We start from the raw sequence: 13,054 nt of genomic DNA, 5'->3' as shown, positions 1-13,054 counted from the left end.
TGCTGGGCATATTTGGGGGCCGATTTGAATCCGTGGCTGCCTTTGAGTGCCGTCTTCGTGCTTAGCCCGGCCAGCCAGCTCTGGGGCGTGGCATACCGATGAGAGAGTTGAAGCCAGTTTTGCTGTGCCGAATTCTGGGCCCCCTTTGGAACCGGCAAGCTCCAGCTTCGATTCGTGAACTTCAGGGCATCTTAACTTTGTTAGCCGATGGTGTTTCCTAAGCGATAACGTGTTTCTTCCATGTCGCGCAGTACCTAGATGGTTGGGCTTTAGGTGACATGCCTACCAAACGTCTTCGAACACCAGATAAGTATCTTTCTCTTGTAATACGGCCGGGTGCCGGTAGCAGAGCGTGGTTATGATCTAGCACACTTCCACATCAGTTTAAATCTGAAATTATGGATAAAGGGAGGGCCCATGTACCATTATGTGTCATTTCCTGTTACTACCCCTGAAACAGTTAGGTTTTGGCAATCACAATTTCAGCTAATTACAACGCAGATTGAGTAAGATATCAGACCTCAATAATAGGCAAAAAACGGGTATCCCTTGATTAATGAGTGTTTCAGCTAACCCAAAATATGAAATAGCTGTTAATTCAATTAAAAGAGAAGTGGCAGGCCTTCAGTGATAACACCTTCAGTTAAGTACAATTACCAAATACAAAACAGGGAGGCCTTCAATGATAACAGCTTCAGTTAAGTATCATTCCCACAGGCATCCCTTCAGTAATAAAAGTTTAGGTTAAGTAAAATTACCAAATACCAATAGGCAGTCCTTCTTTAATAACAGCTTAGTTAAGTAAAACTATCAATTCTTTAATAAAAGCTTCAGTTAAGTAATACTACCAAACAGAAAGCAGGTAGGCCTTCGTGAATAACTGCTTCATTTAAGTAACCAAGAGTTTGAATTGCCTCCTCACAAGGGCTGCACCAGAAAGACAGGAAAGGAAATAACGAGAGGACCGGCCTTCGAACGCCCTTTTTGTTGGATGCAGACCGCCAGAAGAACTATTAACATAGCAAGGTTAATTACATAAAAGCAATGAGAACTAAACAAACGGTATACCCGCATCACTGCAAGATACCGCCTCTACAATGATGGCGAAACACCCGAAAGAAAGCTAGGTTGCCAAACCCAATTACATAGCCTCAGCAAATTACAAATATGGGGGACGCAGGCACCTCCTGAGCCAATACAATTAACAGAGTGATGACGCCTGCAATGCCCGAAGATATGTCGAAATGGCACCCGGCCGTTTTACAAGAGAAAGGTACTTTTCTGGTGTTCCAAGACGTTTGGCAGGGAGGTCGGCTAAAACGCAACCATCTAGGTACTGTGTGACGAGAGGGAATTCGGCCACAGCATAGAAGAAACACGTATCGCTCCAGCTCAGGAAGCACCAGAGGCTCACACAGTTTAAGATATCCTGAAGTTTACGAATCGAAGCTGAAGGTTGCCGCTTCCAAAGGTAGCCTAGAATTCAGCACAGCGAAACTGGCTTCAACTCTCTAATCGGTGTGGCACACCCCAAAGCTGTCTGGCAAGGCTACGCACGAAGACGGCACTCAAAGGCAGCCACGGATTCAAATCGGCCCCCAAATATGCCCAGCAATCACTCGCCGGACTCCGTGCTAAAGACGCTTACGCAAGTGTTGGCCTTACTCGCCGGGCGGACCCCTCACACCGTCCTCCTTGGTCCGTTACCACTCCCCAACTAGCCACGCCACAACACACCCCGTGGCCCAACAACAACCCCGAGCAGAGATCTTAGTGGCCTCAAAGAAGAGGGACATCACACGACAGATCGAGCAAGTGGCACCAGGAATTCGAAAGGCAACGCCAGCAACCCCGCCACTGCTCAACTTCCCCTCCTTAAACCAATGGATCCCGGTCCATCCTACAGGAGAAGGAAGGGGATGTTAATTAATGGGCTTAAGTTGATTAAGGTGCACCCTGAGGACCCTACCAGTGGCCAGGTGCGTGACAAGCAAGTTAACCGGATCCACAATTTTGATGATAGAGCATGGGTCTATGAAACGATTAGTGAATTTCCCTTTACTGTTCTAGCAATCTTCCCATTTTTACAATGTCGTTCAAGATGTTGCAAGCTAATCCATGACTTATTTTCACGTTTTCCACAAACGCCTCTATGATTATACGCTGCTCATGGAGCAAGGGGCCTCCGGTTTTCTCGTGCTTCTCGGTTCTTTAGAGAGACGAGGCCGGCCACTTCGTCCTTCGGACTTGTTTTACCACAGTCGTAGCCTCTGTGCCACATAAGCACAGTGCCATATGATGGTACACTGTCGCTTTACACTTGTACCAACTCAACATCGGATGTTTCTATGTTGTTCCCCTTCCAACGTAGAAAAGGAGTTATCGCACGACACTCCACTTCGTCACTGGGCTTTGCCATCTTGTTTTGTCTGCTCTAGCGACGTGGTGCGGTACTATGGCGCTGGAATTTCAAAGTGTATCAGGGCCGTAGACATGTGACTGCAAGTAAACAAAAATTAATTAAATAATTTTATTTCCCCGACGAGAGAAAGCTTCATGACTACAACTCATAGCTGGCATGCAGGCGTCATTTTTCTTTACATTCTCCAGCAGAAGCTTCTTGATATTTGGTCACCTTTTTTGTTGCAGGCATTGTGTCGTACGGCTACGGCTGTGGGCAGCGCAACATGCCCGGCGTGTACACGAACGTGTCCTACTACAAGGACTGGATCGTGAAGCACATGGGCGCCGGCTACCAGCAGCGCCTGCGCGCCAGGACCGGCGCCGGCGCAGGGTCCGCAAGGCGGGCTGGCCGGCGAAAGGGAGGCGTCGCTGGGAACGCCGACTGAACCTCGTCCCACGGCGGTCACCAGTGCTGCCAGAAGGCGCGCCTTCAAGCTAATCCTCGTGACCACTCACCGCGTGACCGTCTCCCGATGTCATTACTTTCAAATTATCTGGGCTTCCATAGCCGCGATTAAGTACACAATGAATGTGCCTCCCAAATTCATATGAACGTTCTATCGCTGTTCCTTCGTTTGAGTTCCTCGGTACGTAGATAATGAGATGCTATTGACGCTTATTAACGCCATTCCGTGTTTCCGATACTTCAGTAAATAGGACTTGGTTCCACACAAATTAAATTAAATAGTAGGTTTCACATAGAACCGAGAAATAAAATTTTTTAAGAAATATATTGTAGTCTTCTTTTCAAAAACCAGTTTATCAGCCAAGATATCTATGTTGACACAATTACTGTAGTAGTAGTTTCGACATATCTCTTGCCTTCCTCAGTTCTATAAAAAAAGAAAATATGTCGACGTTGTAGTTTACAGTATGCACTATACTAATTTCATATTAACATTTCTTCTGTTAATTCCAATGTTAAACAGAAATGTGACGCTCTTGCAGTAGTTGTCTGTAACTGATGTTAGGTAGAGAGCCTATATAGGGAGAGAGTGGCCATAGGTGAAGTTGCCCGTGATTGGTTGATTAGCTTCGGCGCCATTTTTCTGCCAAACGTCTCTCGCGCTTCCTATGTTCGCCGTGCTTTTGAGTTGAATTCAAGTTCATAAGACTTTTGGAAACGATTAAAAGGTGTTTGAATTATTGAGGGACTTTTTATTCGTTGTGCATGCATGTTCGATTTAGTTGTATATCGTTTTTAGTACGTAATTAGCGTTTGTGTGCATAGTGGTAGCATCACAAGCTTTACTGAAGCCAATATCTGACAGTCCTTGCTGGAAACGGAAAGTTCCTGTAATTGTTGTGCCATGCTCATTCGACTTTATAGCGTCAAACTGTATTTCGTTGCGAATCAGAACACTAGGCATTATTTAGGTTTCAGTATTATTTCCTAACTGTTGACGCAGTCAAGTTGTAGTGTAAGCACGTTTTCCGCAGTTGTCGTGGTTGCTGAAACATTATTCGTAGTAGATAATTGTAGGTACTCTTGAAGACAGTTTTTAAAAGGCCTACATACTGTGGGGTAGAAGGGATACTGTAGTTTTCTTTTTATATTTGGTCGTTATTACAGTAGCCTACGTTTAACATTACCTGACTTTTGTAATCTTTTTCGTTTGTTATCTACGAGAGGTATTCCAGTTGTTTACTTGTGACACGCAAAAAGTTTGATGACGTGACAAGAAGTACTAATACATCTCAAACTTTTTGCATGTCACAAGTAAACAACTGCTTACGACTTTCATTCATCTGACGTAATACAGGTACGTTAAATCTTTAGCGTTATGCACTTGCGATACAAAACAAATATTTTTTTTATTTACGTTACTTCCATTGCAATATGTCAAGTAAACGAACTTTAAAGGAGATAAATGCAAGTAACGAATTATTTTTACAGCCACTGTATCCAATTTTCCTGTGCCGTACGTAGTAGGCTACTATGAGTATATTATAGCTGTAAAGAAAGGCATTTAACGAATGATTTCGCGATATTGTCTTGTGCTTTTGATTCGGTGAGTGTGTACTCCACTACTCCACTACTGGCCATTCAAAAGTCCCGCCCGCAGTTTGTCAGAAAAATGGCCGCCGTATCGTCCGGTTGGCCACTCTCTCCCTATACAGGCTCTCTAGTGTTAGGCAGTGCAGACAGCCATCTCGTGGTACCTTTCAGTACCAAACCCTGACAGTTGCAGTGGACTGGGCGCGGTAGCTTCTCGGTCTGACCTCGACCAGTAGCGTGATGCGATTTTGTAAACGTCTCTATGGCAACGCCTCAGTGTTGTCACAGCTCTGTAGGCGGCTAATGTTTTCGCCTGCAGCCGTTAGCCCTTCGCAGTTGAAAGCTGGCAACAGTGCTGTGAGCTGTCAGGGATCTCCTTATGCCATCTCGACTACAGCTTCCATTATACTCCAAATCCAGTCGTCAGTTGCTCTGTCACAGTCATGGCTTTAGACCACAAAGTGGCAAGATGTGCCATGTACCTGTCTTGTTGGCGCCATGCACACTAAATGTTGTACATACTTTATGACGGGACACCTGGCATGTCATTCTAGCGCCTCGACTTTTTTACAGCATGCTTTTACTTAAAAAATTTTGCTTGTTAGAGATATTCATTATTATATGTTGACTTTGGATTGTATCCGCCCATATGAGCAGAATTTTATGAGGGTTGTTATTTTACACCATACTGTATATTTCTCATGTGACAGAGTGGTGTAAGGATTGTACAGGGTGTGATACAAAAGTTTCAAGACTTAACTCAGAACTAGAAATTTATTGGACATTTAAGTACAGCGGACTAAAATTGTTCAAAATATGATCCTTCAGCATCAACACAACACTGCCAGCGCGTCTTCCACTGTTTGTATCCCTTCTGGAAGGCCTCGAGCGTCATGCTGTCAAGGGCTCTCATTGAAGCCTGCTGGATGGTGTCGATGGAGTCGAATCGCTTCCCTTTTAGGCCTGTCTTGATTCAGGGGAAGAGGAAAAAGTTACCTGTCAGAGCTGTAGGGTTGCTGCGGCAGTGTTGTCACGTTGTCAAAACTTCGGCGGCAGTGTGAAACGTGTGAGCGGGTGCATTGTCGTGGTGGAGAATCCAGTCACCACTGATGGCCAGGCGGACGTGGCGAGCTCGATCCCTCAAGCAGCAGAGCACTCACACTAAGACGACGGTCATTGTTTAAAAGTTCCCGCACTCTCTCCACATTTTGATCTGTTCGGCTTGATGATGGCCTCCCAGAGTGGTCGTCATCATTTTCAACATTCCTGTGGCCATCTCTGAAACGTTTGTGCCACATGAAAACCATTGCATCAGACATGGCTTCTTCCTTTAAGCCCTCTTGAATCATAACAACAATCTCTGCGGTGGTTTTCTTCGGTTGCACGCAAAACTTAATCGCATAACTCTGCTCCAAGTGCTGCTCCATTTCCGACTTTCCCACTTTTTGACCGAGCTCAATGACATGCACTCACGCTGCAAGCGATGCACACTCTCCAGGGTTCTGGAGTAACTGCCACAGTGTCAGTTCGTTCCCTGAGACCCCCACAACTTCTCCCACCCAGCGGAACCGGTCCGCACGCGCTCCCCTACTCAGAAATGAATCAGTCTTGAAGCTTCTGAATCACACCTTGTATGATGTAACTACCACTGTCTGCGTTCATAGTTATGTAATTTTTGCCATAGAACCATAGCAGTGCCCTACTAAATTTTTAATTTTTTGAGTGTAACCCTGTAAACTCGACAAAATGTTCAAATGTGTGTGAATTCCTAAGGGACCAAACTGCTGAGGTCATCGGTCCCTAGACTTACACACTATTTAAACTAACTAAAGGTAAGAACAACACACACACCCATGATCAAGGGAGGACTCGAACCTCCAGCAGGAGAGGCTGTTATCTCGACATATTCACTTTTTATAGATCTGAGTATGGCAATACATATTGCCAAAATTAGTAATCCAGTATTGATATTAACATAGCGATCCTGCCACATAATTTTGTTTTCAAAAGAAGACTACAATACAAAATTCTAGGTCGCCACCTGAGCTGAATGACAATGTCAAGTAAACGCAAAAAAAAATGTTCACTTGAAATAAAAACTTCACGAAAGCTATTCTGCATTACATTACTAATTTTTTTTTTATTTGGCCTCCACAGTTTGTACTCTATTTAGCCATACAAAACACATGGTTGCGTGGAACACATAATTTTACAGAGAAAATTGTCCATATTAACAGAATTTAAAGCTCAGCCGCCACAATTCTTTTTTTCCAAAACAAAATTTTAACAAATAACATGACAAGTAGACATTATTGTATTATCAACTGACACTATTTTTTAAATTTAATCGTAAGCGATAAATATTGTTTTCTTTCTACAATAATTTTTATACAGTCTGATGCCTGTTATCTAACTGTGTAAATAATTGAAAATACAACTATGAAAAATATTTAACTTCTGCGAAATACTGTGACTGATTATTAAATAAAATTGATAGTGAAAGCGACTTCCTTTGCTCCACAACACTTCAACTTTTCGTTACATTGTTCACTGGTTGGCATGAAATAGCAATATAAATGTTCTTTAATTTGTGCAATAAAAGTTCTATCCTTTGTGAATAGCACAACAAAGAAATTGTATCACTTCAGCACAATAAATTATCGCTGAAACCTCGTTCTGTCAGTATGAATGCAAAGTGAATGCCTTTCCTTTTCGTGAATGTCATTTCATATGTTCAGCGATACCGTGTTGCATCAGAGCTGAAATGCGCTAATCTATGATTATACATTAGAAAATACTTTAACTTTTAATTCAGGGTTCTGCATCGTGACTGTAAATAACAGGGAGCTACGTGTGGAGTGAGCAGGCTGTAAATTAGTTGTACGCCCTATTGCAATAGACTGTGGCATGTTACTAGTAGATGTGCACAGCGTATCATTACATAAAGTTAAATGTTCTCACATTTTCAACACAATTCATAGATTATTTACGCACAGAATAAAATATAAAATTAAAAATAGTTGGAAAAGTCGTCACAGAAAAAGTGATAGCGAAATACAAATTAAAATACGGGTACTGTTAAAATCTACAGATTTTCCCTATACTCCTAATGAAATTAACAATACTTTACCAACTCGAATGTCTTTAGTAACCAAAAGAGATGAAGCTGCTTGAGGAAGGTGGTAACCTGTAGTCATCAAAGACTGCAAAAATTCAAATCGTTCATAGACAAATTTGGGAGACTAAAGCAATATGTGGTTTACATCAGCTTCTGACTCAGAATAACAAGCATTAGCAGGGACATCGCACATGTTGGTCCTGTACAGATGTAGAGAAAAACAGGCATGGTAAGCGAAGTCGAATAATGGTGGATATAGCCGATCGGTCCAAACGTGTCCTCGTAAACCACGGTCTTGTAGGAACTTGAGATTGTAATGCCACATTATGATATCTTTCGTCTGTTAGGACATACACCACATCTCTTGCCATTGTTGTTTCCCATGGCTCTTGACTTCTCATAAGCAGTTTGTGCATGGAAATTTCGAAACGAGAACAGTTCCTGTAGACAGAACTTGCTTCACTAAGACATTAGCTCGTCCTTATGGCCCATGCCTACGTGGGAATGCTCCCATAGCAGATTTCTGCCCTCTCCATGTACAGCGAACATATCTCACTACCAGATCCAAAATACAACAGCTAGTTGTTTTATTCCATCTCCGGTATTGAATATTTTAAGAACATTCTGGGAGTTGGATACCATTAATATCTTTAAGAAGGAATTGAAGATGCTAACCTGATTGGTTCAAAACTTTCCACAGGCTCTGCTTTAAAAATTGAAGCACTTTTAGGTAGTTTGAAGGCTTTACGGACTTGGATCTGAGGACGCAGAGAAGCATTTCCTATGCACTCTTGCAGAATTTCGGATCCATTGGAATATACAGGGTGTTACAAAACGATAATGACAACCTTCGAGGGATTATAGAGTATGTCTTGAGGAACAAATTAAGGATAGGCATCCATGTCCGAAAATATCATTCAGTGATGCTACGGATCATCAAATTTGTAGGCACTGAGCCTGCTGCAAGGCCACCTCTTCAGCAGAAAATGCGGCTTTCTACCCTGACAGACCATAGGCACAGCGTATCGCAATATTGTTTGTTATTCAGTGATCACAACTGATTGCCACAGCCGCCAGTGGGGAACATGTCGCTAACTGCTGCGTCGTTGTCTCCTATGGATGCAATGCTTTGTTGCCTCAGTGGATACCCGTTTAGGGCACAAGTTTATATCCACTGTTTAAAATTGGAAATTTTAGAGGGTCCCAGATGGAAACACATGTCCGAAACTACCATGCAACGAGACAACAGGCCTGTCCACGCAGCAGCGGCCTCAGTCTTCTCCATTGGTGATCGTGGCAGGCAATCACGATCACTGAATAACATACATTCTGTCCATGGTCCGTCACTGTACGAACACACGTTTGCTGCCGAAGGTATGGCTTAGTGGCAGTCATGGCGCCTGTTACTTCGACACTTTGCAGCGTCATTGGTTGACGTCTTGGGAAAGGAGTTCCTATCCTCTCATTGTTTCTCAAGACACCCTCTACAATCCCTTGAAATCTGTTGGCATCGTTTTGTAACACCCTGTATACAGATATAACCTGGCCATTAAGCTTCAGCAAGACGATTAAATATACAATTTACACCAAAACTCAATTCAGTTCTCATATTATTGTTGTGGTGTCTTCCGCCACCGAATGTATCAGGATGACCAAATGTAGTTGGAAGACACCAAATGAAGTGGATGGGTGCCAGGAGGTGCCATATTAAAACTCGGTGAGAACTTTCCAACTGATTTATTTGTCTCCACTTCAGCGCCCCGTTCACCCCAGTCCGCGTCACAGGGTCCTGTAATGCTGAGGCCACCGCCCCAGTGACCTAGTGCAACACACTGCAGTGTGTCGGCCTTGTAGGACCACATCGTCAGGGCTGCAACTGCAGCCGGCTCAGCAGCCTTCTTTTCTGTTGACTCAGCGCTGCTCCACTGGGAGCCATAGGCCGGCCCCACTGCTGTTTTTTTCCTCGCTGGTGAAGCTGAGAACGCGGCCCTCACCTTGGGAACTCTCCAACATGTGTCGGGAGCCGAGATTACTGCCCGCGGTAGTGAGCCAAAGAGTCGCATATCGCTGACTGGCTGCCGACCCCGCGTCGGCCTCAGAGGGTCGAACCAATGACCTGCCGTGGACTGGGACGCTGGCGCCCCATCTGTTGCTGCGTGTAGCCCGGCGGTGTGACATGCCACACCGTCCAGGAGAGCTGCCACACTTGAATGAATCTCCATAGAAAACAGCACCCATTTTTTCTCAGCTGTGCATCTCTGTTTTCCAAAGCACGCCACTATGCATCACATTTGCATAAAACTTAGGCTGGCCAGTGGCCCCCTTCTGCCTGTGACTTGCGCCATGGAAACTACTGAGTGCGCCATCTCTGACAGTTCTACGCCTCTGTGACCTCTATTTGCCTTTGCAACTGCTGGTATACGTAACTTACTGCAATCTGGCCTGCACCTGGCTGTAACTCATGCTCCGAATATCGCACAAAACTAACTTTACCTATCCTAAACGGTGGTGCCGCTCCGTTATAATAATGGACTGCAGTGTGACAGCTGAGTGTCTCAAAAATCACATTCACATAAAGGCATACAGTGTGTGATAGACCAAGCATCAAAGGTGGTGCAGACGGCTGGAATTTTAGTTCCTTTGCGGAAGACAGTTCGTAATTAGTATATGCAGTCTCTACTTTTGCAGACAGGGCTATCCATGAATGAAAAATTCATTTGATAGCATTTGCTGTCTAATATTAAAAGGCATCTTTCATGAATATACTAAAAGGGTTGGTAGGTATCGAACACATGGCTCCAAGACAGGTACGAATGGCTCAAACGGAACATTTGCCGGACACTGGCGTGAAGCCACCGTTATACCAATACCTAAGCCTGGTAAGGACAAAAACCATCCTTCTAGCTACCGCCCCATCTCTCTTACCAGCTGCGTTTGCAAGATGATGGAACGTATGATTCATGCCTGTCTGGTATGGTGGCTCGAGTCTCGCAATTTACTGACGAATGCACAGTGTGGATTTCGAGTGCAGCGTTCTGCAATTGACCATCTAGTTACTTTGTCCACCCATGTCATGAATGGTTTTCTGCGAAAACCCCAGACTGTGGCCGTGTTTTTCGTTTTGGAGAAGGCCTATGACACCTGCTGGAGAACTGGTACCCTCTGTACTCTTTACACCTGGGGCTTCCGTGGCCGCCTGAACTGTTCCCTTCAGGCATTTTTAAAAGACAGGGTTCTCAAGGTGCGTGTGGGTTCTGCCTCGTCAGACACCTTTACCCAGGAAAACAGTGTGCCTCAGGGTTCCGTCCTGAGTGTCGTCCTCTTTGCTATCGCCATTAATCCTATAATGGTCTGGCTTCCGCTGGGTATCTCCGGCTCCCTTTTTGTTCACGATTTGGCCATCTATTGCAGTTGTCCACGGACCAGTCTCACTGAGCGGCGTCTTCAGCGATGTCTTGATCGTCTTTACTCCTGGAGCATCACCAATGGCTTTCGCTTTTCCACTGACAAAACCGTCTGTATGAATTTCTGGCGACGCAATTGGTTTCTCCCACCATCTTTACTTCTTGGGCCTGTTGCCCTTCTGTTCATTGAAACTTCGAAATTACTGGGGCTCATGCTCGATAGGAAACTCTCTTGGTCCTTCCATGTGTCTTACCTAGCAGCCCACTGCATGTGATTCCTCAGTGTCCTACATGTCCTCAATGGTACTTCCTGGGGTGCTGATCGAACCACCCTCCTCCGTTTGTACCAGTCTCTTGTCCTTTTGAAACTCGACTATGGGTGCTTTGTTTACGTGTCTGCACTTCCATCCATCTTACACCGTCTCAACACTATCCTCCATAAGGCATCCATTTGGCCAAGGGTGCCTTCATCTTACACCGTCTCAACACTATCCTCCATAAGGCATACATTTGGCCAAGGGTGCCTTATACAGTAGCCCAGTTGAGAGTCTGTATGTTGAAGCTGCTGATCTACCACTGTTGTACTCCCATGACTTTTTTCTCAATAGGTATGCATGCCGTTTGTCTGCCATGCATGGACACCCATCCTATGCCTCCGTCTTTGATGATTCCTTTGACCGCCAGTATGGGGCGCATCCTTCTTCTCTGTTACCTCAGGGAATCCCCTTTCGGCACTTGCTACGGCACCTTAACTTCACACTACCTGCACCATTCCCAGTGGGTGTAACCCTTCACCACCTTGGCTTCGTGAAGTGGCCTTCATTCGCTTCCTAAGGATACTCCAGCCTCAGTCTATCACCTTCCGTTTCACAACCTTCGCATGGAAGTTCGCGATATCACTGATGGCTCTCGGACTGACCGTGGGGTCGGGTGTGCCGTGTCTTTCGATATTGGCTTCCGGCACACTGCTGAGTATCTACAGCCGAGCTCTTCGCCCTGTATCAGGACACACAGTACATCCAGCGACACAGCCTTTCCGATTGTTTCCTCTGCTCAGACTCAGTCAGCGCCCTTCAGAGTCTATGTGCGCTGAACAACGCCCATCCCTTAGTGCATCGGATCCAGGAAAACTCTTGGTGGAGGCAGTGTGATGTTTCTTCCGCCAGGAAACGAGGCTGCTGACGCTGCTGCCAAGGCTGTAGTCCTCGTACCTCAGCCCACGTGTTCCTGTATTCCCTTCACTGATCTGTGTGTTGCCCTCTGTCAAGAGGTGGCGTCCCTTTGGCATCGCCAATGGTCCTCGCTTCACGGAAATAAGTTCCAGCTAATTAAGCCCCTCCCAGTGGCTTGGACGACCTCCTATCGGCCCTCCCGCCTGGAGGAGGTCATTTTAACTGGGTTGAGTATTGGGCACTGCCTTTTTAGGCATCGTCATTTGATAAGTGGCATTACCCAACCACTTTGTACACATTGCGCCCAAGTTTTAACCGTCTGCCACGTCCTGACGGACTGCCCATTTTTTAACGGTTTACGTTCCCGCTTGGGTTTACCGTCTAAATTATCGGCCGTTTCAGCAAATGACGCGCGGGCTGTCGACCACGTTTTACTTTTTATCCGCCAAAGCAACCTAGCGAAGGCCATTTAATTTTTAGTTTTCGACCTCCGTCTGTGTATGGTGACTTTTTTTTAGCCCTGTTTTTAGCTGTCTTCTGTTATGTCAATTCGGACTGACGTATAGTCGTTTTTTAACTGGCCGGCCGGACTGGCCGAGCGGTTCTAGGCGCTACAGTCTGGGACCGTGCGACCGCTATGGTCGCAGGTTCTAATCCTGCCTCGGGCATGGATGTGTGTGATGTCCTTAGGTTAGTTAGGTTTAAGTAGTTCTAAGTTCTAGGGGAATGATGACCACAGCAGTTGAGTCCCATGGTGCTCAGAGCCATTTGAACCATTTTTTTTTTTTTTCCTTTTTCAACTCCTCTCTGTCTTCGTGTTCTATAGTTTTGACTTGGGCGCGCATGACCCCAGTTGTTTTTTGCGCCATAAAGCAAAACAAAACCAAAACCAAACCGT

The 13,054-nt window shown here is 45.2% G+C and overlaps 1 protein-coding gene across 1 annotated transcript in view; it reads left to right on the top strand.

Moving 5' to 3' along the window:
* LOC126259961 (coagulation factor XI-like) overlaps positions 1–6,832 on the top strand; it is a 161,879-nt gene extending 155,047 nt beyond the window's left edge. The window contains exon 6 of the mRNA XM_049957071.1: positions 2,650–6,832. Within this exon, the coding sequence (XP_049813028.1) occupies positions 2,650–2,849 (200 nt within the window). The 3' untranslated portion in view covers positions 2,850–6,832. The remainder of the gene's footprint in view (positions 1–2,649) is intronic.
* Positions 6,833–13,054: the final 6,222 nt, after the last annotated feature.

The sequence above is a fragment of the Schistocerca nitens genome, chromosome 5 (genome assembly GCF_023898315.1).
Source record: "Schistocerca nitens isolate TAMUIC-IGC-003100 chromosome 5, iqSchNite1.1, whole genome shotgun sequence".
Lineage (NCBI taxonomy): Eukaryota > Metazoa > Arthropoda > Insecta > Orthoptera > Acrididae > Schistocerca > Schistocerca nitens.
This window is presented reverse-complemented; position numbering and strand designations above follow the sequence as displayed.